Source organism: Gigantopelta aegis, chromosome 4 (genome assembly GCF_016097555.1).
Source record: "Gigantopelta aegis isolate Gae_Host chromosome 4, Gae_host_genome, whole genome shotgun sequence".
NCBI lineage: Eukaryota > Metazoa > Mollusca > Gastropoda > Neomphalida > Peltospiridae > Gigantopelta > Gigantopelta aegis.
In genome coordinates this window covers 61,027,543-61,053,116 of record NC_054702.1, presented here as the reverse complement: position 1 = coordinate 61,053,116, position 25,574 = coordinate 61,027,543, and the positions used below count along the sequence as shown (strand labels likewise).

The 25,574-nt window shown below is 37.3% G+C and overlaps 2 protein-coding genes across 2 annotated transcripts; both read left to right on the top strand.

The window, feature by feature from the left end:
• The first annotated feature begins 93 nt into the window (after positions 1–93).
• Positions 94–6,818, top strand: LOC121372155 (5-methylcytosine rRNA methyltransferase NSUN4-like). The gene is made up of 6 exons (XM_041498428.1): positions 94–268; positions 1,761–2,355; positions 3,261–3,392; positions 3,850–3,986; positions 4,691–4,815; positions 6,470–6,818. Exons 1-6 carry the CDS (start codon positions 176–178, stop codon positions 6,744–6,746), a joined length of 1,359 nt encoding a protein of 452 aa, XP_041354362.1. The 5' UTR covers positions 94–175; the 3' UTR covers positions 6,747–6,818.
• Positions 6,819–8,745: 1,927 nt separating this feature from the next.
• On the top strand, positions 8,746–25,091 carry LOC121372154 (probable ATP-dependent RNA helicase DDX10). The gene is made up of 14 exons (XM_041498427.1): positions 8,746–8,919; positions 11,613–11,673; positions 12,081–12,211; positions 13,317–13,475; positions 13,931–14,051; positions 15,305–15,419; positions 15,814–15,910; positions 16,713–16,817; positions 18,246–18,408; positions 18,955–19,039; positions 20,921–21,022; positions 21,861–21,948; positions 22,776–22,864; positions 23,811–25,091. Exons 1-14 carry the CDS (start codon positions 8,752–8,754, stop codon positions 25,063–25,065), a joined length of 2,739 nt encoding a protein of 912 aa, XP_041354361.1. The 5' UTR covers positions 8,746–8,751; the 3' UTR covers positions 25,066–25,091.
• The last annotated feature ends 483 nt before the right edge of the window (positions 25,092–25,574 follow it).

Here is a 25,574-nt window from a genome sequence, read left to right as displayed (position 1 = left end):
GCATTACAGATTTACTAAATAGCCAACATATTTCTCTTTTCGTTACGTGTTGACGAGTTCTTTACACCAAAGTTGTCACAGCCTCAAATTCGACTATTTTAAGTATTGTGTATACCGAGACTAATCATTGGATCGACCGTGTTCATCATTGATTTGTATATTTTCAAAGTCAACAATGCAAACAGCGACACTAATAAAGAATAGTCCTCTTTTGTACCAAAGGCATATTGACAAGATAATAAGGCGCTTTAGATACAAAAAGAAATGGGTAATACTACACGAATTTTTAAGCAAGCATAATGACACGACATGTGCTGCCCTGTCATTTGAAACATGACTTTTCATCATTTCATTTAATTTATATTTATTTTCGTACTTCTCTCCAATTACGGTTAAGTACCCTGTCCAGGACACATACACCTCAACTACATGAGATATCTATCCAGGACAGTGGTTTAGTGCTTAATAAGAAGTCGGTGTAGTGGCCATATCCATCGAGTTAAATTGTCAAACTAGTGGGAGCGAGCACCGGGACGTGAACCCAGTACCTATCGGCCATAATTATGATACTGTAGAGATATCCCTTACTGCTTGGTGATAGTTGTGAGCCATGAATACAGGTTCTTTAACCTTACTCACGGGCTTAGGAAGGTGCCAAAAAGTGTGGGGAAGGGGAGGGCACACACACACACACACACACACAAATGCATGTATAAATATTTAAAAAAAACCGCATTGCAGCTGCTACAAAGTGGAGGGACATGCCCCATGCCTCCCCCACTTCATATGCCAATGTTAGTAAACAAAGAGAAATAATTGATTCTATCCTGATACAATTGAGGGAGGAAATGAAAGTAGGGCTAGAGGGGAAAGGAATTTGTTTATCAAGACATTACGTCAGCTCATTTTTATCTCTGATTGTTTACGAACAGGTTTATTGTGACAAACTGTCTAGAAAAAGAGCAAACTCACCTGCCATGTGGGTGCTTGCAGAATATCATGGATCATTTGTATAAATAGGCCATATGTAGTTATACACAGACAGGACAGCACATACCATTGCTTTTGATATACTAGTTCAGTGGTTATGATTAAGATTCATTCACCATGGACAATCAATCTTACAATCCATCGCACCACTCAACCACCCACCCCCTGCGAGTAAGGATCCTAATGAACACCTTTTGCATGTAACTAGTGTTGGATATAATTATAAATGTATGTTGTATAGGGTTCTGCTTACAACTTAATGGGTAATAGAAGAAATAACATGTGAAGTGTTCCCTACAATATACCAGATACATAACATGTAACCAGGCTGTTAGTGTTACCTGCCATATCATCAGTAACCATTTGGTTTTTATACATTGCAGCTATTTCTTTGTTTTGCATGACATGCTTTGGTGCATTATAAACCTACTGGTAGCTTTATTTCTCTCATCCTTACATATACAAGATCAGACTACCCCATGCATCTATCCCACATGGTTACGATTGACAATAAGACGAGCTAATTTATAAGCTCGGCATTTGGCTTCAACAGGTTAAAAGAGCACCTTCAGTCGTGTCAATTTTGATGCTGGGACTCTGCAAGCTTCGTCTCGGGTTGACCATTACACTATCCTGGGTGTACTGGCAGCATGTGATGATTCTTAAAATGTCAAAGGTTCTATTTTGTAATATACCTGTTCATTAGTGTTGTATAATTAACATATGTTATTACATGTTATTACACTCTTATTTATTATTTATTTCCACAGGCCTTGAACCTTAAAGAAAAAACACCTTCAGAATTGGCTTTGGCACATTTTGATGCATTTTACAGACCTGTGTTTGGACCCCTTTGGCCGTCCATACGTATTTCTCTTCTCTCACTTCCAAAATACTGTGCTCTAGTCAATAATTCGGCTACACCTTCAGATTCATGTAAACAGCTGGAGAAACTTGGGGCATTTAACATTTTGAGAAGTGCAAGCCAACTGCCACCAAGAACATCTCATGGCAACAAGTATGAATATCTCGATGCATACATTCACCCCGATCCCAGTGCACCTAGACGTTTTTCAGATGACCATCATGAAGGTTACTCTAGCCAACCAGATGTCGATGAACCATTTGACTTGAATCCCAACACAAACCTGCATGAATTCATGCCAGTGGAAAAGGTGTATTCATCTCAAGAACTCCAGACACAGGAGATAGTGAAGCAGAGTGTCTTTGAGCCCAGAGACATTGGTGTGAAAGTGACTTCACGTAAAGAGATTACGGTACCAGAGCAGCTGATGGTGTATGCCTTTCCAAAAGGAAATGTGTCAGATTTTCCAGCACCAAAACCAAATGACTGTCGGTTGTTAGGTGTGTATATGGTCTTTCAAGGTTCGAACTTAACGACAGCAATTGCCGTCGTTGAGATATAAATTGCTGTAGGTAGAGATCATCTCCGATGGCACAAAAGTGCTGTTGGTAAAGCTCCTCAACTATGACAAAATGTATACACCTAGTGTATATTATCTGCCAGCATTAAACATTTGAAATATGTCTACATCCAGCAAAATAACCTTTCAGTCATGTTTGTTTGCTGCAAAAGTTACTTTTAAAAAACATTTGCCATAGGCAGGCTCAAAATTGCCATCGGTGGGCCGTTTCACCCATGACAATTCTTTACTAAATTGCTGTGGGAGATAAATTCTTAAGTTCGAGCCCTGGTCTTTGTTGGTTTGCTGCTAATCAGGAGTCCTCTGTGTGACATCATCCTGTATGTTAATCACACTATACATTGTTTACTATCTCTAATTTTTGTAAAGTTGTTGATTAAACAATATACTGAGTTGTCATTAAACCTTCTTTCTTTGTGTTTCCCATTCCTTTCTCCTTTTTCCTTTTTTTTTTTCTGTGCCATTTTGATGCCCACCCACCACCATTTTTGATGAAGTAACAGAATCTGGTACAATAAAACAAAAATTACATAATGATACACAGCCCCTGCAATTGTCCATGGCAAAACAAACATGCCATTGAAACACAACCTGAATATAGTCCAAGGCAAAAAAGTATGTTGGAGAATTAAAAATGTCACAGCAATCTCCAAAGCAATGCCGATTGGGTTGAATTTTATAGTATATACAAAAAACTTAAAAACAAGTGTGAAATATATAATGGATATTTTTCATTTACACTGTATTTATTATTTTAATCAATATACAACAGTGAAGAAACAGATTTGTAATTGAGTTTTCCATATAAGCTTTTTATCTATTCAGGTTATTACCTTCTTGATGCAGCCTCGATACTGCCTGTTATTGCTCTTAACCTTCGACCTGGTGATGTTGTCCTTGACCTGTGTGCAGCTCCTGGAGGAAAAACACTTGCCATCCTCCAGACAATGCTCACAGGTAAATATAACACAATGTTTAAAAATACTTTTAAAAAGTGGCATAAATATTTAAAAGAAATGCCATGTAATACACTACACTACATGCACATTTACGTTTAAAACAAACAAACAAACAAAAGAAGGTATGGTTTGTTGATTATCATATACTTCTACTTTCAGAATACCATATACTTTTGTAAATGAAATGCAAATTATATTATTGCCATGGACTACTTTTACTGACTTACAAGTAAACACAAACCAAATTATATTACTACAGAAAGACATTTTCCAATCATATTTACATATCTCAAATCTACAATCCATAATTAAAATACAATACATCGGTTGGATAATATATATGCACAACGAAATCCTAAAGATTGAGTTAAGAAATGAATAGACCTTCGACAGTTTTGGCAAAATGGATGATTAAATGGTAACTTTGTTCTGCTTCTTATTGGACATTTCTATAGACAACATCACAAGCAATGATTTATCTGGATCTCGACTAAAACGACTCCGTGAAATTCTTCGTTGGTATTGCCCAGAAAGAAATGTGACACTTTCTCAAGATGATGGATTCCGATTTAGGAAGCCTGACTATAATAAGGTACAGTTATTAGAACAGTTTTGGTTGCCGACATTTCAGCTATATATTTTGGGCAGGGTGTATATTTTGGCTTCATCAAAAATAAATAAATGTTTATGCTAAAAGTTTCATTTTCAAAAATTCATCTGTTCATTTAAGGATAATGGCTTGACTTTTTAATGGAAGACAATATAAAACACCATGCTTGGAAGTGTTTTTGAATATTGTGATCTATGTGTGTGTATATATATATATATATATATATATATATATATATATATATATATATGTACATGTATATATATATATATATATATATATGCATGTATATATATATATATATATATGTACATGTATATATATATATATATATATATATATATATATATATATATATATATATATATATATATATATATATATATATATATACATGCATCTACTGTATGTGATATACAGTATTTCACACACAAGCAAAAATTTTTTTGACTCAATATCATTATTGTATTGCAAAATGGAAGGATGGATGGATGGATGATGGACTGTTGGATGGATGGATTGATGAACTTTTGGATCAATGGATGGATGGACTTGAATGAATGGATGGATGGACTACCTTTACTGACTTACAAGTAAACATAAGCAGAATATTTTTGCTAATAGGTAAACCTTTATAACATTTTTTTTGCAGTCTGTTTATACAGTATGTTTTTGTATTGTTACAGGTTTTGGTTGATGTGCCATGCAATACTGACCGTCATGTGCTGAATGAGGAGGATAATAATCTTTTCAAACCATCTAGAACAAACGAGCGCCTGGAGATGACCAAGAAACAGAAAGACTTGCTTGTGTAAGAGTCATTTCAGTTTTAACCGATTTATTTTAATAAAGAGCAGTAAATATGGCCGTGTTATATGTTGACAATTGTTAAACAATGTTCTGTTTTTACAAATTCATCCAAAACAAAAAAAATTCTGGTCAGCTAAAACCATTCAATGTTGTTACATCATGTGCACCCGGCTATCCTCATGACCTTTCAGCCTCACATATACATTTATCCACCTCACAACTTCCATCCATCCATCCATCCATCCAATAATCCATCCATCCATCCATCTAGTCATCAACCATCCATATTCATTTATCCATCCTCACAACCCTTCTATCCAGCCAACCACCCAGTCTTACAACACATCCATGTATGATATGACATCCAGCCAGCCAGCCAGCCAGCCAGCCAGCCAGCCTTCCATCAATCAATCAATAAATCAGTCAATCAAACTAGCCTTTCAGCCATCCATCCAATAATCCACTATACATATCCATCTATCCATCTTCATGACCCATTCATCCTCACAAACCATCCTTTCATCCATCTAACCATTTATCCATCCACCCAGTCTTCTAGATCCTTCCATTCATCCTTACACCAATCCATTCATTATTCTATTCATACAATTATCCACCATCCATATCTGTCCATCTTGCAACCATCCTCACAAACAATCTATCCATCCATCTATTTCAACAATCAATCAGTTTATCCATCCATTCACCAATCCATCCATCCATTGTTCATCCATCCATCCATCCATCCTTCCATCCTTCCATCCTTCCATCCATCCATTCATCCATCCAACCACCCATCCATCCATCAACATCCATCCATCCATCCATCCATTCATCACAATATCCACCATCTACCCATCCATCCATCCATCCATCCACCCATACAGTTATTCACCCAATTATCCACCATCCACCCATTCATCGATTCATCCATCCTTACAACACATCCATCCATACATGCATGTATCCATCAATTCATCCTTCCATATATAGTATCAGTCCATTCATCCTCCCATCCATCCATCCATTCAACCATCCTCACAACCCATTCATTCCATCCATTCATCCATCCAACTATCCATCAATTCATCCATCCATCCATCCATCCATCCATCCATCCTTCCATCTACACATCCATCCATACATCCATCCATCAATCAATCTATCCATTCATCCATTCACCAGTCCAATAATCTATCTATCCATCAATCCATTCGTCCTTCAGCCAATCAGTCAGTCAGTCAGTCAATCAATCAATGTCATTCTCCCAGTCGTCCACTATCCATCCATCCATCCATCCATCCATCCATCCATCCATCCATCCAACCATCCATCCATCCATCCATCTATCCATTTATCCATCCATTTATCCATCCATCCATTTATCCACCCACCTACCCACTCATCTAGTCATCATTCATCCATCCATTCATTCCATCATACATCCATCCATGCTTCCATCCATCATCCATCCATCCTTCCATACATCCATTCCATCATACATCCATCCATGCTTCCATCCATCATTCTAACCATCCATCCATCCATTCACACATGCTTTCATTCATCATATCTGTTCTTCCATCATCTTCTCTTAAATCATTTAAATATAAAAAAAATTAAATAAATAAAAAAATTCTCATTATTTTCCACAGATCTGGGATTTTATCCTGCAGACCTGGTGGAAGTGTTGTATATTCCACCTGCACCCTGTCGCCTGCCCAGAATGATGGCATCATACAGGCAGCGTGCGAAGAGATCTGGGAAAACACACAGATAGACATTGAAGTGGAGGATCTGGCTTACTTCAGACAGACATTTGGCAGGACTTTCTCATTCTATGACCAGTGTCGTTACGGACAACTGGTCTTGCCAAAACTTTCATCTAACTTTGGACCAGCTTATTTTTGCAAAATAAACAGACTTAATTAAAACTGAGAAACACAATCCATGTATGAAGCAAATGAGAAGAAAATTAAGTAAAGTGATCTAATCATGAAAAAAGGTTTTTTTTTTGTTTGATCTGTGTATTACTTTTGTCCTGTGTGCAGTGAATAAGAACTGTCTAAACTTGTCAACTTTTGTCTAAAGTTTTGTGCATATATAATTACATTTCCTTTTTTTATGGTTCCTTTGTTTAATAAAATAATTTTTGATTTTATTTCTTAATACCACTTTTTGAATTATTGGGATATAAAATCCAGTTTCAAAAACATTGAACATACATGTACATGTAATATTCTAAGCAAGAAAATCTAAGTAATATGCAATCTTAATCATTAGTCTATTAAAGTTTATTTGTTTGTTTAAAGTTTGTTTTGTCAAGAGCACATTGATTTATTGATCATCGGCTATTGGATGTCAAACATTTGGTCTTCAGAGGAAACCTCCATTAGCTGGAAGGAACCTTGTATATGCATTTTTCCACAGACAGGATAGTACATACCACAGCTTTTGATATACCAGTTGTGGGGCACTGGTTGGGATATTAAAACAACTCAGTCAGTGAGTGGGTCCATTTAGGAGGTTCGATCCTCTGACCTAACACCTCTGGTGAGCAGTCTACCGAAAAGCCAGATACATATGTAGTTAGTGAGCTCTGTGATCTAGTGACCAGCCTCGGTGGCATCATGGTTAGGCCATTGGTCTACAGGCTGGTAGGTACTGGGTTCGGATCCCAGTCGAGACATAGGATTTTTAATCCAGATACCGACTCCAAACCCTGAGTGGGTAGGTGTAAACCACTTGCACCAACCAGTGATCCATAACTGGTTCAACTAAGGCCATGGTTTGTGCTATCCTGCCTGTGGGAAGTGCAAATAATAGATCCCTTGCTGCCTGTCGTAAAAGAGTAGCCTATGTGGCGACAGCAGGTTTCCTCTAAAAAACTGTCAGAATGACTATATGTTTGACGTCCAATAGCCAATGATAAGATAAAAAATCAATGTGCTCTAGTGGCATCGTTAAATAAAACAAACTTTACTTTTCCGTGGTCTAGTGGATATGCTGCTGGACAATCAAGCTGACAACAGTGGTTCAAATCCTGTCAAAGCTGGTTCACACTTTCATTTATCTTTCCCATCTATCACCCTCTGCCTATCATTCTCATTATCTTAATATAAAAAAGTTTACAATTTCTCTGACAATTTCAATCTCTTTCAACCCTGTCTGTCAGTTTTCTTCGACTCTTCTGAGCTGTCCACACCATCACCTACCTGTCTCAACTTCCTCCACGGGTGTAGTCTCTTGTCTACTTCCCCTGCACCCATCTGGTATCCTCATCGTCTGCCATTACTAAAGCTGGTCTTATGATCGCCGGTAGTAGGGGAGTATAGTAGGTGGTTACAAATGCCTTTTAACGATGCCAGCAGTAACTACTGAACACTCTCTGACGTGGTAGGATTAGTGAAAGAAGTTAAAACATAGGAGGAGCTGCAAGATCAGGAAGAAATGAGATTGAAGTCAAGGAGAGAAAGAAAATGGGGCAGCAAGATGAAAAAAATGAAACATATGCATGGATGGAGTCATGAATGTTCCAATAAGAGGCCAATGTGTTTTACATCTAGTCCACAGAAGTTAGCCTGTTAAATAATGAGATTAATATTTATCACCATTGGGTTTACTTTACCCACATATTATTTCCAGATTAAAAGACGTTGGACCATAACTAGCAACATGTATATTTAATCAAACAAGTAACAGCAGTGAGGATGTATTAAATTATATATATATATATATATATATATATATATATATATATATATATATATATATCGTTTTGAAAACGTCTATTCGGGAAATAATAAGCATGGATAAGGACAATAATAAATATGTAATGAGCCCAAATGGTATTTTTAACTCAGAGTTATTTCCCTTGAAGAGATTTTTGATATTTGAAGAACGCGATTATTATCATTTCCGGTACTCGTGTTTTACAATGAATCCGAAATTTCATAACTCAAAATTTGCCAAGAATAAAAAACACAAAGACTCGTTTAAGGGTCATAAGGGTAAAATCAAAAGAAAAGAGTTATACAATTCGAAACCTAAGTCATCGGCGATTATTGATGCGGAAATATCCGAGTTAAAAAGTCGATATGAATCTGTAAGTAGGCTTTGGCCAGCAAAACACGTGTTGTGACTGTTGCTCAGGAGTAGTATTCTTGTTCATGCTTTTTAGATGTGTTTTGGGTTTTTCCTCCCCGTTTTACGGTTTGTTGCACCCATTTTTGCGTTTTTCCACTACGCTTTAGGTTTCTATTTTCCCCCACACCTAGTTCATCAAGATGAACCTTGAGCTAGCATGGGATGATGGGCTGATGCCGATGGGGCGAGATGTAGCCCAGGCCCAGTGGTAAAGCATTCACTTGATGTGCGGTTGGTCTGGGATCGATCTCCGTCAGTGGGCCCATTGGGCTATTTCTCGCTCTAACCAGTGCACCACGACTGGTAGCCTGAGTACTCTGACTGTAAGAGAGCTAGACGGACATTTGGACATAAACATGCTCTCATTACAGTCAGAGATCAACCTATGTCTTTTTTTGGCAATTCCTGACTACCAAATGGTAGGCAACGAGTCCCGCTCTAATACCACAACAATCCTATGTTTGACGTCAAATACCTTTACATCAATCATTTTCGAGTTAAGTGATACAAAAAAATCCACATATTAATCACTAATACACTTACTACAGAAAGAAACCCGACAGCACCCACATTCAGGTACGCTTCGTGACACTCCGTCGCAACAATTGCAAAGCTCGGCGATCTATTTCGAGACGTAGACCACGTGATCGCGCAGCAGTTACAGGGGCCATCTCATATCAAGCGAAGTTACAACATGGAAGAGTTGGCTAATGCCGTTTTGGATGAATTTGGATTTCATTACATCATTAAACCAAAACAATTACACATTATTGATTCCATTTTGAATTTGAAGGATACATTTGGGGTGTTATCGACAGGATACGGCAAAAGTATGTGCTACGTACTGCCTCCTCTTATGAGATGACCCCTGTAACTGCTGCACAAGGCGGAATCGCCCAGTCTCGAAATAGATCGCCGAGCTTTGTAATTGTTGCGACGGAGTGTCACGAAGCGTAGCTGAATGTGGGTGCTGTCGGGTTTCTTTCTGTAGTATGTGTATTAGTGATTAATATGTGGATTTTTTTTGTATCACTTAACTCGAAAATTATTGATGTAAAGGTATTTGACGTCAAACATAGGATTGTTGTGGTATTAGAGCGGGACTCGTTGCCTACCGTTTGGTAGTCAGGAATTGCCAAAAAAAGACATAGGTTGGTCTCTGACTGTAATGAGAGCGTGTTTATGTCCAAATGTCCGTCTAGCTCTCTTACAGTCAGAGTACTCGGGCTACATGACTGGTATGTCAAAGGCTGTGGTATGTGTTATCCTTTCTGTGAGATGGTGCATATAAAAGATCCCTTGCTGCTAATCGAAAAGAGTAGCCTATGAAGCGGCGACAGCAGGTTTTCTCTCTCAATATCTGTGTGGTTCTTAACCATATTTCCGATGCCATATAACCGTAAATAAAATGTGTTGAGTGCGTTGTTAAATAAAACATTTCCTTCTTGTCATCTTGAGCTAGCGTACGCCGAGGTTTATCATGGAAATGCAAATGACCGTTGTTAAAAAGTGGGTGTTCTGACCAAAATTGCTTGGAAATAAATTGCTGTCAAAATAACGAATAGCATATACATTTCCCCAACCTAATCATGTAACAGTATTCAATTTCGAGCTTATGGAGACCAAGAAATACTTATGCCTATAATCTTCACTTTGAAGTAATTACAGGAAAGAAATTCGACAATAATGTGTTTTAAAAGCTTGATAACGACATGTTATGCTATCTTTATCTACTCTTTATTGGTGGGAAATAAAACTTGGAACAATATTTAAGTTAAAATGGATCTGAGAAGTAATTACTGGCTCCACAATAAAGGAAAATATGATGGTATTAATTATTTTGAGCCTAATTTTGCTTGAAATAAAACTTCTTCCTCAACATTTATCTTGATGAACTATTCCACATCCTGCTATATTTTTTCACATACCTTCATATATTCCTACCTTCCTACCACTTATGAAGAAATTGATTGGTACAAGTTTACATCAAAGGAAACGATCATCTTGTCGTGTTCTCTAAGCCAAACAGATCCAAAGATAACCATTCTGTATTATGTCTGTATCAAGTCTTCCTGTGTAATCTCTACTGTAAACTTGAAGCAATAAGCTGCTTAGCATTATAATTATCGGTGTTCTTGCTTGATGAAAATTAAAGGGTGGGGGGAATGGGCAAGGACAACCTGATGTTTAAAAACAAAAAAAAGACAAACAGAAAACAAATAAAACAAAACCGTAAGAACATTTCAAATTTGATGACCGTATATCGCCGTGTAGTAGCTGACTCTGGACAGGGTGACCTCTTATTTTGCCCCTCAGTACCTAGTAAAAAAAAAAGGTTGGTACAAAACTACAATGTATAATCTAATTCAACTTTTCTGGTGATTGTCATCGTGAATTTCGAGTGCTGGCAGTGTGAATTTGAAGTATGTACCCACAGATATTGTTCGAATCTCCAGCCTCGTGATTAGAGGATTATTTTGTCTTTAAATAATTCCTTCTCTGTTACAATGTACAGGTCTGTATCATGTGTCCAAGATTAATTAATGTTGGTAACAACTGACATTTCTGGACTCAACACTAATTACTTGGCATCAAACTATATGCATGTACATGTATAAATTTATAAAACTAATGTTGTTTTTCTTCTTTCAGATCAGCTCCAAGACTGTTCAAAAGTTTTCAGACTTTCCTTTGTGCAAGAAAACTCTTGAAGGTAAAAAAAAAAGAGTGTGCTTGTGTGTACATTAATTTTAAGTAGTAATTGTGTGTGATTTTTGTCCTTCTTGGTTAAATAATCTATCCATGAAAATGGCATTATTAATTATAAAATAAAATGTTAAAAATAAAAAGATGTTGCACTACAGTGTTTAATCAGCAACATATTATGTACATGTCTTTATTCAGATAAAAGCTCAAATTTGTAGAGCATTGATACATGTAGGTGGACTTAATTAAATAGTGAACGTTCATCTTCATTCATATAAAAAGAGCATGTGGCATTGTTAATAATCATATTAATTAGCAACAAAATACAGGTAATTATTCACAGTTTAACGTTATTTTGTGGATTGTTAATTTTAATACATGTATGATGTACTTTCATTTATTGTAAATTGACAGGCCTGCAGTCTGCTAAGTATGATGTTCCGACTGAAATACAAAGAGAGGCTATTGGACTGGCACTACAAGGACATGACATACTGGGAGCAGCACAGACAGGATCTGGAAAGACTTTGGCCTTCCTTATACCGGTAAGTTCAGTACGACACTGTGAAAACCTTTACATTCACATGTGATCTTCTGTATATAGATCAGGGCTAGCTCTGGGTGTGTATAGAAAATTTCGCCAAATTATCAACTCCGAAAATTGCAGAAATGCACCATTATTTTTAACAAAATGTTGACCATAGCATGAAATTCTTTTGCCACATTAAAATAAAATTCACCAGCTGTGTTTAAAATTGGCAATTGGCAAGTAGCAGAGGTAGCCCTGCTAGATGCACATGTATATATGGCCAATACATGCCTGTACATTTGTTATTCTTGTTGCATATTATGTAGTCATTACGTAAAAAAAAAAATTGAAACCTTGCAGATAAAATATTATGATTGTATATTTGTCAGAAACCTTGTAGTTAAATGCCAGTTTTTAATTTGCCAAACAATATATATAACAAGATTAAGGTTCTTTAAAGAAATCTAGTCAGTATGCCTTGGCCAGCTAATACATACATCTGGCAATGTAATGAAAGAAAAAAGAGCAAGGTGCTCAGTGTTCCAAAAGGAAGGAGTGGGATCTGGCTCAGTCAGTAGAGCACTTGCCTGTGGTGCTTGTGTTGAAGGGTTCTTTCCACTTGGTGGACCCATTCTCTGATTGGTTTTTTTACCATCCCAACCACATGTCAAAGGAGATGATATGTGCTGTCCTGTCTGTTGTACCCATTCTCTGATTATTGTTTGACCATCCCAGCCACATGTACAAAGGACATGGTATGTGCTGTCCTGTCTGTTGGGCCCATTCTTTGATTGTTTTTGTTTTTTACCATCCTAACCATGTCCTTTCTGTTGGGCCCATTCTTTGATTGTTTTTGTTTTTTACCATCCCAGCCATGTCAAAGAACATGGTATGTCCTGTCCTGTCTGTTGGACAGTGCATATAAAAGATCCCTCAGTTCCCTCTGAAAAAGGTCAGAATTACCAAATATTTGCCATTCATTAGCCAATCATTAATTAATCAATATGCTCTAGTAGTGTCATTTATAAAATAAAAATTGGAGGTGGCCTGCAGACAAAACCATATACTTGCATGTGACATATTAATGTTTCATTTAAATACAAATTTCTCTTTCTTCACAGATACTGGAATGTTTGTACAGACTCAAGTGGAGTCAGATGGATGGGATGGGAGTTCTGATTATCTCCCCTACACGTGAACTAGCATACCAAACATTTGAGGTTCTGAAGAAAGTTGGAAAATTACATGACTTTTCTGCTGGACTTGTCATTGGAGGAAAAGTGAGAGAAATTAGACATTTGCATTTAATAAAAATAAAAAATTGAACTTGTTTTTTATTTGAAAAATAAAAAATATAGTATATTTTCTGTAAACCTCCCCCCCCCCCCCCCCCCCCCCCCCCCCACAATTAGGTTAATAGCTGTTTGACTTTGATGCTTCACATATAGGTAACTGCTACATTTTAAATATAATATTATATAGCTATATATTTTTATATATATACTTTAGGATATTAAAGTAGCATATTGTGGCAGGTACTTTAGGATATTAAAGTAGCATATTGTGGCAGGTACCCATCAAAATAGGATCCATTTAAAATGTTCCTGTACCATACTGGATTTAGATATATATATATATATATAGATATATATGTAAATTTCAACCTTTCCCATTGTTATTTATCCCTTTGTTGTTTTATGTTTGAATATTGCCTACTTTGATGGATATTGTACAGTTTCTGAGGGAGGAGGCTGAGCGGATCACACACACGAACATCGTCATCTGTACTCCCGGCCGACTGCTGCAGCACATGGATGAGACGTACAACTTCACGGCAGACTCGCTGCAGATCGTAGGTCAGTTCGTAGTGGTCAGCCAGTTACGATTAAAGTGATAATATCATCATAAGACTTTTATCCTGCAAGCACTGTTTCTATTGGCCAATTATGATGCCCGATTAAAGCAAAGTCATTAATGTATACTAGCAGATTATGACTTTTGGCATCACGCATGTGACATCATAAACATAGCTACATTACAAAATCACTAGTTTGACCTTTAGATCATCATACAATGTAGATGAAATAATAGCTTTTCCCCTTAATGTTTATGGGATGCAGAATAAAAATAATAACCAGTTAATGATGTAGAATATTAACTTTATACTGTTCAGGCCGAATGTCCCATTCTTATCTTCACAGGATAAAACCTATATCCTGTGTCATTAACTACTTTGTAGTTATTCTCTATTTAATAATGTAGCATCAAGTAGAAAAGTACATAAACTTAATACAGTTAAATATTAAATGGAGTTTTCTGCGTTCAACTGTCAACAGAGGCAGGATTTATCTTGGTTAATAAATCACTCACCTGAGGTGTGTGGGTCATAGGGTTGGAGACCCTCAGTGGACCAGTTGGGTTTTTTCTCATTGCTACCAGTGCCACATGATTATATGTAGTGGTATTTGTTGTCATGTCTGTGGGAAGTACATATAAAAGATATCTTACTGCTAATGAAACACTGTTACAGATTTCCTATGAAGACCATTTCAAAATTACCAAATGATTGATAACCAATAGCCAATTATTAATAAATCAATGTGCTCTGGGTGTGTTGTTAAGCAAAGCAAAATTAAATTTTCAGTTGTCAGCAGTAGTCTCATCAGTACAGAAATAATAAAATGGTCGGTTTCTGCTATCAGTATCAGTAGTTCTTGATAGTTGTCACTGTAATTAAACTGAAATAGATTCAGTTTCATTTTACAGCACAATCCTCTACATTCACACATAAATGAGAGAGAGACAGAGAGAGAGAGAGACAGAGAGAAACAGAGAGAGAAACAGAGAGAGAGAGGGGGGCAGGGAGAGGGAGGGAGAGGGAGGGAGAGAGAGAGAGAGTGTGTGTGGTTGAACATTTTATAAACTGCTGGCATACACAGTAGAAGGTGAGTGATCCTTAAATTTAAAAATTAAAATGTTCTACCAAATCTCTGTTAATTGTGATGGACCCTCTTTTAACAGCTAAATTTAGAAATAAATCTATGCAAATTCTGGTGCTATCACTCTTTTACAGTAAACTCCATTTATGTATAAATGTCTGGTGTTTCAGTGTTAGACGAGGCAGATCGGATCCTCGACATGGGTTTTGCTCAGACAATGAATGCTATAATAGAGAATCTTCCCATTGAGAGACAGACGTTACTCTTCTCGGCCACACAGACAAAGTGAGTTTTAATATTTGTTAAATGTTCAGGCACAGATCCAGGAATGTTGCAGGGTATGGTCTACGTGCAGCATCTTAATGGAAGTTCTATGTTAGTGAAGAATGCTCTTTAAAATAAGTGGGAAACACATTTTCTTTGGTCATGACCTGGGGTGAGGTGTGTGACCCCCTTCCCCCCAAATATTTGTACCTGATTTTGTTAACAAGTAACAGGCTCATCTCTTCGCATTTGATTCCTGCATCGTATTACACATTATTTAGCTGTGACAAATAAGATGTAAAATTTAATGTAACAAATTAGATGTAGATAGACTTAGTGACACAAATTACTGATTGTATTAATGGTACAAAAACAATTTCTTGATGAATTAATTTACGTCCATTCTTTGTTTAAGGTCAGTGAAAGACTTAGCACGCCTCAGTCTCAAAGATCCCATGTATGTGTCGGTGCATGAACATGCCAAGCACAGCACACCTGCCAAACTTGAGCAAGTGAGTTGGTTAAATCCTGTTTGTGGAAATGCCACACCAGGTATTCTCCTAACATCATTCGACTATTGCTCAAATAAAGAAATGGGAATTTCTATATGCACATTTGATTGCTGTCATATTTTATGGGCAGGTGATAAAGATTACAAAATGTTGAAATGTAAATAATGTACTATAAAGTTTATTACATTTAATAAGGTTAACATACTAGGTACATACTAGGTACATGTATGTTATAGTCATCAGTACTTGTACATTGGGTTGATTAAGCTTAAGATTTGTACATATTTATTTATACCCCAGGTATTTCATTTTAATGCTGACTAATACAGATATAAAAGATTAAAATTCTTGCCTGTATTATATATTATATACTGATGGAAAGAAATAAAGGATCACACAGACAGCAGCAAGAAATAATGACTGCATCAAAAATCATTTCATATTGTCTGACTGGGAACATAGCATAGCATAGCATATTGTCTGACTGGCAGCACAGTCAACGTTTCAGACATTTAATCCCACATTACAACTTGGTATGAAATATAGACATTACTACGCTAGTAGTGAATTCAATTTGGTCTACAATTTGATGAGTTCCCTTATTTCTTTCCATCAGTATATATAATATTTTAGCATAAAATATACTGGGTAATGAATATACAATCTCTGTTTTTGGCACCACAAGAATGATAATTTCCCAATTATCTCAGTGAGGTTATGCACTATGAATAAGACATTAATTAAGCAACTTCATTATGAATGTATTTGTGTAATTAAATGTTTTGGTTTTCACTATATTCAGAGCTATGTTGTTTGTGATCTTCACGACAAACTGAATTTGCTGTGGTCTTTTATCAAAAACCATCTCAAGACAAAGATTCTGGTCTTCATGGCCTGCTGCAAAGAGGCAAGTGTTTAGTTAACTTTTATTGTAGCTGGGATTTTGTTAGGAATTTTATATCAGTTGTGAATTTGACTTTTATCCTACTTCTGTAGTATCAATAGAAACTATTATGACCTTTTAGGACTTTTATTTTAATTTGACAAATAGAGAATAATACATGAGTGGCCATTATATACCATTTATCTCACAACTGGTTGTTTTAAAATGTATCTAATGAGCGAAAGCCAGTTTGATACATTTTTAAACAACGAGTTGTGAGATAAATGGTATCTTAACGGTCACGAATGTATTATTTTATTTCTTACATATCCTCAAAAACCAGGTTTTAAGCAAATTTTAACATCTTTTTCGACCAAAAGTTATTTACAGCCGTTGCACTTGTAGCTGACTTATACGTCACAGACATATGATTGTCAGGTTAACTATACGTCGCAGTTTAATCGATTTTCATCGCGCTGGGTTTTTATTAGATGTATGGCATTGGTGACTTGGTCATCACCTAGGAGTAGCCAGTCGTATGTCTTGAAATTGTTAACACACGTATATGTTTTAACAAGTATGTGTAATCATAAATAACACATAGTGTTCTCACCAACGGGTATGTAAGAAATAATTTTTTTGCAATTGTTATTAGTAAATAACTGGGTTTTTGACATTTTTGAAGATTAAATTGATGATATGTCAAATGTTTCTGCTTGCCCTGACATGCACCGATTCGGGTGAATATTTCTACATGCTGATTAATATGACATCACAAAAGGAAGGAAAAGAAGGAAATGTTTAATTTAACAACGCACTCAACACATTTTATTTACGGATATATGGCGTCGGACATATGGTTACGGTCCACACAGATATTGAGAGAGGAAACCCACTGTCGCCACTTCATGGGCCACTCTTTTCGATTAGCAGCAAGGGATTTTTTGTATGCACCATCCCACAGACAGGATAGCACATACCACGGCCTTTGAAATACCAGTCATGGTGCACTGGCTGGAACGAGAAATAGCCCAATGGGCCCACTGACGGGGATCAATTCCAGACCAACCGTGCATCAAGCGAGCACTGTACCACTGTGCTAGGTCCTGCCCCTGACATCACAAAAGGGTCAGTCTGTGATGTCATTGCAGCGCACACACAAAAAGTTTGAAAATTATAAACCCCTGCTGATTTATGAGTAAAGTAAATAAGCACCATTTTAGCTACAGTTTTGATCTCTGCCAAGAGTTCAGAATCCCATGATATGATTGTTTGCCTTAGTTAGTAAATCGTAAATCAAAGAGAGCTAATTATTTCTCAGTTTGTTGTTTGGTTGAAAAACCCAAATACAAATTGAATACTTTGATCCAATTTACTAACCTTAAAGCTTTTTGTACAGAATGAGTATTTAGTTTGTTTTATTTCATAGAATAAAGTATATGGTTATTACAGGTGAAGTATCTGTGTGAAGCCGTCAGGAGACTAAGACCGGGTGTTCCAGTGTTGGCAATGCATGGCGGAATGAATCAACTCAAACGGGTGGCGGCGTACGACCAGTTCTGTAACAAACAACACGTCGTTCTCTTTGCAACCGATGTGGCTGCAAGGGGCTTGGGTAAATATTGACACTATGCTACAAGTAAAAGTTTACATTTTATTATCAACTTCATCCTGGTCACTGAAGTTCTGGACCCATGCTTTCAAAGCATTCTTAGTGCTACAAAATTGTAAAACCATCGTAAGGTAATGACATCGCTATAAGATTGCTTAGAAAATATTGGCCCAGGCATGGAAATCATGGAATTATGAACTTGGTCATAAAAAACATGGGAAATGATAACTGGTTGATAATTAACACATTTTTTCTTTTAATATTACATAAGAAGAGACAGACATTTTGCATCAAGATAGGGTTATGTTATTAAAGTAGGTTGATGATCTCCTGAAAAATCCTTAAAAATCATAAAGATGGTAAAGGAAAATGTCAAAAATTGTTAGTATTAGTTTTTGTTAGTGCAAGTTTTCAGTTGATGTTTCTTGTTTGGGGAAGTCACATGGTCATGTGATGTTTCCCACCTTATGCTTGTAGCTGTTAGTAAGAAGGTGTTACAGTAGATACAATTTATGTTAAATAACTCATTGTACTTTGAACGTTTTGCAGATTTTCCTGAAGTGAACTGGGTACTTCAGCTAGACTGTCCAGAAGATGCCAACACATATATACACAGAGTGGGCCGGACTGCCAGGTTGGTATGTCTGCAGTATCAGCATGCATGACTAGTATTTAGACTGTCCAGAAGACGCTAACACATATATACACAGAGTGGGCCGGACTGCCAGGTTGGTATGTCTGCAGTATCAGCATGCATGACTAGTAGTTAGACAGTCCAGAAGATGCCAACACATATATACACAGAGTGGGCCGGACTGCCAGGTTGGTATGTCTGCAGTATCAGCATGCATGACTAGTAGTTAGACTGTCCAGAAGACGCTAACACATATATACACAGAGTGGGCCGGACTGCCAGGTTGGTATGTCTGCAGTATCAGCATGCATGACTAGTAGTTAGACTGTCCAGAAGATGCCAACACATATATACACAGAGTGGGCCGGACTGCCAGGTTGGTATGTCTGCAGTATCAGCATGCATGACTAGTAGTTAGACTGTCCAGAAGATGCCAACACATATATACACAGAGTGGGCCGGACTGCCAGGTTGGTATGTCTGCAGTATCAGCATGCATGACTAGTAGTTAGACTGTCCAGAAGACGCTAACACATATATACACAGAGTGGGCCGGACTGCCAGGTTGGTATGTCTGCAGTATCAGCATGCATGACTAGTAGGTAGACTGTCCAGAAGATGCCAACACATGTATACACAGAGTGGGCCGGACTGCCAGGTTGGTATGTCTGCAGTATCAGCATGCATGACTAGTAGTTAGACTGTCCAGAAGACGCTAACACATATATACACAGAGTGGGCCAGACTGCCAGGTTGGTATGTCTGCAGTATCAGCATGCATGACTAGTAGTTAGACTGTCCAGAAGACGCTAACACATATATACACAGAGTGGGCCGGACTGCCAGGTCGGTATGTCTGCAGTATCAGCATGCATGACTAGTAGTTAGACTGTCCAGAAGATGCCAACACATATATACACAGAGTGGGCTAGACTGCCAGGTTGGTATGTCTGCAGTATCAGCATGCATGACTAGTGGTTAGGCTATGGTTTAATCAAACATTTTTGTGTGGTGAGGCCATGGTATTGGATAATCTGATGAGGGAGATATGTTGTATTTTAAACATAAAATTTAAAAAAGCCATATTGTTTGTGTTTCTAATAATCTGTATTTAGATTATGTCAAGCTTGTTTTAAAGAGCTCCTGGATATAAATTCTTTAGTACTTAGTCAGGTTTGGTGGCTTCCATAGACAAGTTTAACTATCATGGCATTTTTTACCATCTTTGGTCAGTCCTAAATATGTATAAGGGATAGGATCTAGCTCAGTCCATAGAGCTCTGACCGGTGGTGGCTTGGTCTTAGGATCAAATCCCCGCATTGGATCCATTATCTGATTTAGTTTTTTTCACCATCTCAACTAGTGCCTTAGGAATACTTTATTAAAGGTTGTGGTGTGTGCTATCCTTTCTATGGGAAAGTGCATGTAAAAGATCTCTTGCTGCTAATAGGTAGGTTTCCTCTAAGATTATATAACATAATTACCAAATGTGTGACATCCAGTAGCTAATGTAGTCTAGTGGTGATGTCAAACAAAATACTCTTAAATTTAAATAAGTATAATTTTAATTTTGTTTTGTTATGCACTCTCGTTTTTTTAATGTTGTGTTCTCTGTTGGTAAAAATGTATCTTTTGTAGATGTTTTCTCTTCAAGTTTAATGATGTATCAAAATTGTATTTATGCAGGGCTAGTGAATTATGAATTTTTAGCACCACTGGCAACAATTTTATTTTAATTTGGTGAAATAATTTTAGTATGGTAGGTTTAGCTATTTTTTAAGTTTTAATAGATAATTTGGCAAAATGTATTGTATACGTAGACATAGCTCTCTTATGGGCATATTTTAATATCTGCATATAACGTTTGTATTTGTCGTGTAGATACCACAAGGATGGTGAGTCTCTTCTGGTGCTGTTACCTTCAGAAGAAGACGCGATGGTTAAACAGCTACAACAGAAAAAGATTCCAATAACTAAAATCAAGTAAGTTGCTATCTTTATATATATATATATGGAGATAATCTATACTACACTGCAGTGAAAAAAAAAAAAACTTGTTTAAACGGTCACAAACTAACTTTTGTTTGTTGAAAAGATAACAGAGCAAGTCAAATTCTTTACTCCTAAACAAAGAAAAGGTGTCGCTATCACCTCAAACAAAATGTAATTATCTTCAAGTTGGTAAAAACAGTCTAATGCTAAGAAGTAAACCTGCTAAACACATTTTATTTCCTCATTTGAAATATTGAACATTAAAAACTCTTGTTAGTGCTTCATTATGTTTATGATATATTTATAGCAAAAATTTATTATTTATATTATTTTAGTTTGTTGTGGTTTATTTTGTTGTTTTGGGGAGTGTTGTTGGTTTGAGTAGGGTTTTTTTTTTTTTTTAAGAATTAGTTATGTAAATATTGTTTTATAAATTGGAGTCAAGCACCTGAATGCCATATTAAATTTATTGGTTGTTTTTGATAATCTTAATTACCATTCGTCTTTAATGTCACCAGGAGGGCGGGGCGTAGCCCATTTCTCACTCTAGCCAGTTCACCATCACTGGTATATCAAAGGCCATGGTATGTGCTATCCTGTCTGTGGGATGGTGCATATAAAAGATCTCTTGCTACAAATGGAAAAATGTAAGGGGTTTTATCTCTATGACTATGTTAAAATAACCATATGTTTGACATCCAATAGCCAATGATTAATAAATCAATGTGCTCTAGTGGTGTCTTTAAACAACAACAACAACAAAACTTTAATGTCACCATGTCACCTGTATTGTATGATGACTCTTGGTTGTTTTTGTTAATGTTCACAGAGTGAATCCCAAGAGACAGCTGAGCATTCAGGCCAAGCTCCAGTCTCAGTGTGCAGCCGACCGTGACCTCAAGGAGAGTGCCCAGAGAGTGAGTAAAAGTGGATTGGTTTTGTGCTCGAACTAAACAATCTATAGGTCATCTTCTGGATAACCTTAATTTTTCCTTCATTGGTTTTATGGGGTTTTTTAATAACCCTATGCTGGGCAATATTTTGCTGTTTCTCTTGTCATCATCTGAACAGTTATGCTGTTCCACATTCTATCGTAGGTCTGGGGCTGGATCTAAAGTCCGAACCACATTGTTAACAACTATGATAAATTACTCTCCTACTTTATTTACCAGTAGATTCCCCCACATTTTGTCCAGACAGAAATCTTGAAAAAAACATTACGATGACACAGATTCCACAAACTAGATGATAACTATGTCACCTGTATCGACTTTGCTGAGATCGCATAGGGCAAAAAGCATGTAATTTTGTGCCAGCTGTCATTTTGTTATTTTATGGAATACTCTCCAAGAGGGGTAAAAGGATATGATGTAATCTCAGCGCAGTTGGTTTGTGATCGATCCCCTTTCTGTGAGCCATTTCTCGTTCCAGCCAGTGCTCCACATCTGGTGTAGCAAATTCCATGGTATGTAATATCCTGTCTGTGGGATGGTACATATGAAAGATCCCTTGCTGCTAATTGAAAAGAGTGGCCCATGAAGTGGCGACAGCAGGTTTCCTGTCTCATTACCTGTGTGGTCCGTAACCATATGTCTGATGCCATATAACCTTAAATAAAATGTGTTGAGTGCATCGTTAAATACAACATTTCCTTCCTTCCTTTCCAAATGACACCTAGTGTCACTATGTGTTTTTAAATGCTACATGATACTACATGGGTTTTTTGTGTTGTTTCATTACACAGGCGTTTGTCTCCTACCTTCGAGGTGTGTACCTGATGAGCTGCAAGGATGTCTTTGATATCAGGAAATTGGACACCGACAGTTTTGCCAGGTGAATAAACTGCAGTTAAACAATTAAGTATTAAGTAACTTGTTAAATGCGTGAAATAAGACATTAAATGCATTATTCTCTAAAATGTATTAAGAAATAGTATGTTTTTGACATACAATAGTTTTATCATAACAGTTTTTATCAGGCAATCTCATGGATCTAATTTTGTTCATGATTATATGTTTTCAGTTTGAACATTTCTGAAGCAACAACTTGAATTATGAAATGTATATCAGATATCTCATTGTCATCAGCGGGCAGGATGTAGCTCAGTGGTAAAGCATTCGCCTGATGCACGGTCGGTCTGGGATCGATCCCCGTCGGTGAGCCCACTGGGCTATTTCTTGTTCCATTCAATGCACCATAACTGCTATATCAAACGCTGTGGTTTTACTATCCTGTCTGTGGGATGATGCATATAAAAGATCCATAACTACTAATGGAGAAATGTCGCAGGTTTCCTCTCTAAAACGATAAGTTATGTCAAAATTACCAAATGTTTGATATCCAATAACTGAGGGGCGGGACGTAGCCCAATAGTAAAGCACTCGCTTGATGTGCAGTCGGTTTGGGATCAGTCCCCATTAGTGGGTCCATTGGGCTATTTCTTGTTCCAGCCAGTGCACCACGATGTATATCAAAGGTCATGGTATGTGCTGTCCTATCTGTGAGATGGGGGGATATAAATGATCCTTTGCTACTTATGGAAAAATGTAGCAGGTTTCCTCTCTCAAACTATGTCAAAATTACGAAATGTTTGACAACTAATAGCCGCTGATTAATAAATCAATGTGCTCTAGTGATGTTGTTAAGCAAAACCAACTTTACTTTTCATTGTCATCATGTCAGTGGCCTGATCTTTTTGCTTTGATGATAATAATTCCATTACCTGTTTACTGATATATTCAGACATTTACTCAGAAACCTAGTTCTATTTGTCTTTCAGTTCCCTTGGCCTTGCAATACCACCTAGAATTCGTTTCCTGCAACGTGATGAGAAGAAAAGACAGGAACGACTGGCTTACAGCGAGCAGCAGGAGAAGAATCGGGTTAGTCGGAAACAGGACAAGAATGTGAAAATCCCTTCACAGGTCAGAAAGCATGCAGATGATGATAGGATCTTGAAAGAAGATAACTCTTCCTCTGATGAGGAATCGGACCGAGATGAGAGCGATTTTAGCAGAGACTCTGATGAGGAACTTGACAGAAGAAAAAGCAGCAATAAAAACCAAAAAGAAAATAAGATTTCCAGTAAAAGTGTTCCTATGAAAATGGCTTCACAAAATAAAGAAGCTCCGAATTTAGATAGTGACAGTGATGCAGCTGATATTGTGACTAGGAAACCGAATAAACTAAATTCTAGTGATTCAGAAGAAGAAACTGCAGATTTGGAAAAAACAAAGAACATTAAGTCAAGAACAGGGGATACATACAGGTTTGATGTCTGTGAGGATGAAGATGAGGACTTGTTCAAAGTGAAGCGCAGAACAGATTTGGAGGAAAGCGATCATGAAGAAGAGTTGATCACTTTGCCTAAAACCAGCAAAAAAAGCAAGAAGAAGGTGACCAAAATATCTGAAGCCAAGAAGTTGTTGAAGAAACAAATCAAACTGAACACTAAAGTAGTTTTCGATGATGCTGGGGAAGTCGTGACTGATCCCCATCGAGTTCCTCAGGCCACTGTTGTTGATGATAACGCTGATGATGTTGGAGGACTGGACATCTCAACAGCAAGGAAAAGATTGGCTGAAGAAGACAAGATTGACAAACAGCTCTTCCACCAGAGAGTCAAGCAGACTCATAGAGAAAAGCGTCTGAAAGAGAAGGAGAAACGAAGAGCCAAGAGGAAGCGAACCAGTCCAGATGCTGAACCAGAAGCAGTGCTAGACGTTAACAGTGAGGAAGAGAAGTCTTTCCTCGATGACCTCCCAGACCCAGATAAGATCTATGGCCCAAAGGCTGACAGTGGAGAGTCAGGAGAGGAGTTTGAGAAGACACAGGAAAGTGAGGATGAGGAGGAAGATGGTGATGCTGGGAGACCTCCAGTTAAGAAACAGAAGCGACAGTCGGTGGCTGAGTCTGAACCGAGCAGTGATGAAGACATCTCTGAGGATGAGAGTGATGAAGGGGACTCGAGACTTGGTGTCAGTTCATCACTCTACGATGATGAAGCTATGGCACTTAAGCTACTGGGAATGTGATTGCAAAATAAAATATTTTTACTAAATTGTTGCTGTTTTGCTTTGTCTTGCTTTTTAGGATATGCCTTTTATTTTAATTTGTTTAGGTCACTGGTAGCTGTAGTGTTATTTTATCTGTCTGTGTGTGTTTCGCTCTCTCTCCCCCCCCCCCCCCCCCTCTCCCTCCCTCTCTCTGCTCCCCCCTCTCTCCCCTCTCTCTCTCCTCTCTCTCTCTCTCTCTCTCTCTCTCTCTCTCTCTCTCTCTCTCTCTCTCTCTCTCTCTCTCTCTCCATTCTCAGGATTTTCCTATTCTGGCCAGTAATCCACATTAAAGGACATGTTATGGGAAAAGTGCATATAAATGACATCTTGCTACCAATTCAAACCAGCAGATTTAATAGCTGCAGTTTTTTCTCCCATTCTTTAAAGCTTTACAAAGCTAGCATCAGTTGATACACACACATTTCATCATGTGCTTTGATGTCTGCATTTTGTATTTCTCTACAAATATTAGATAATTCCAATGGAGT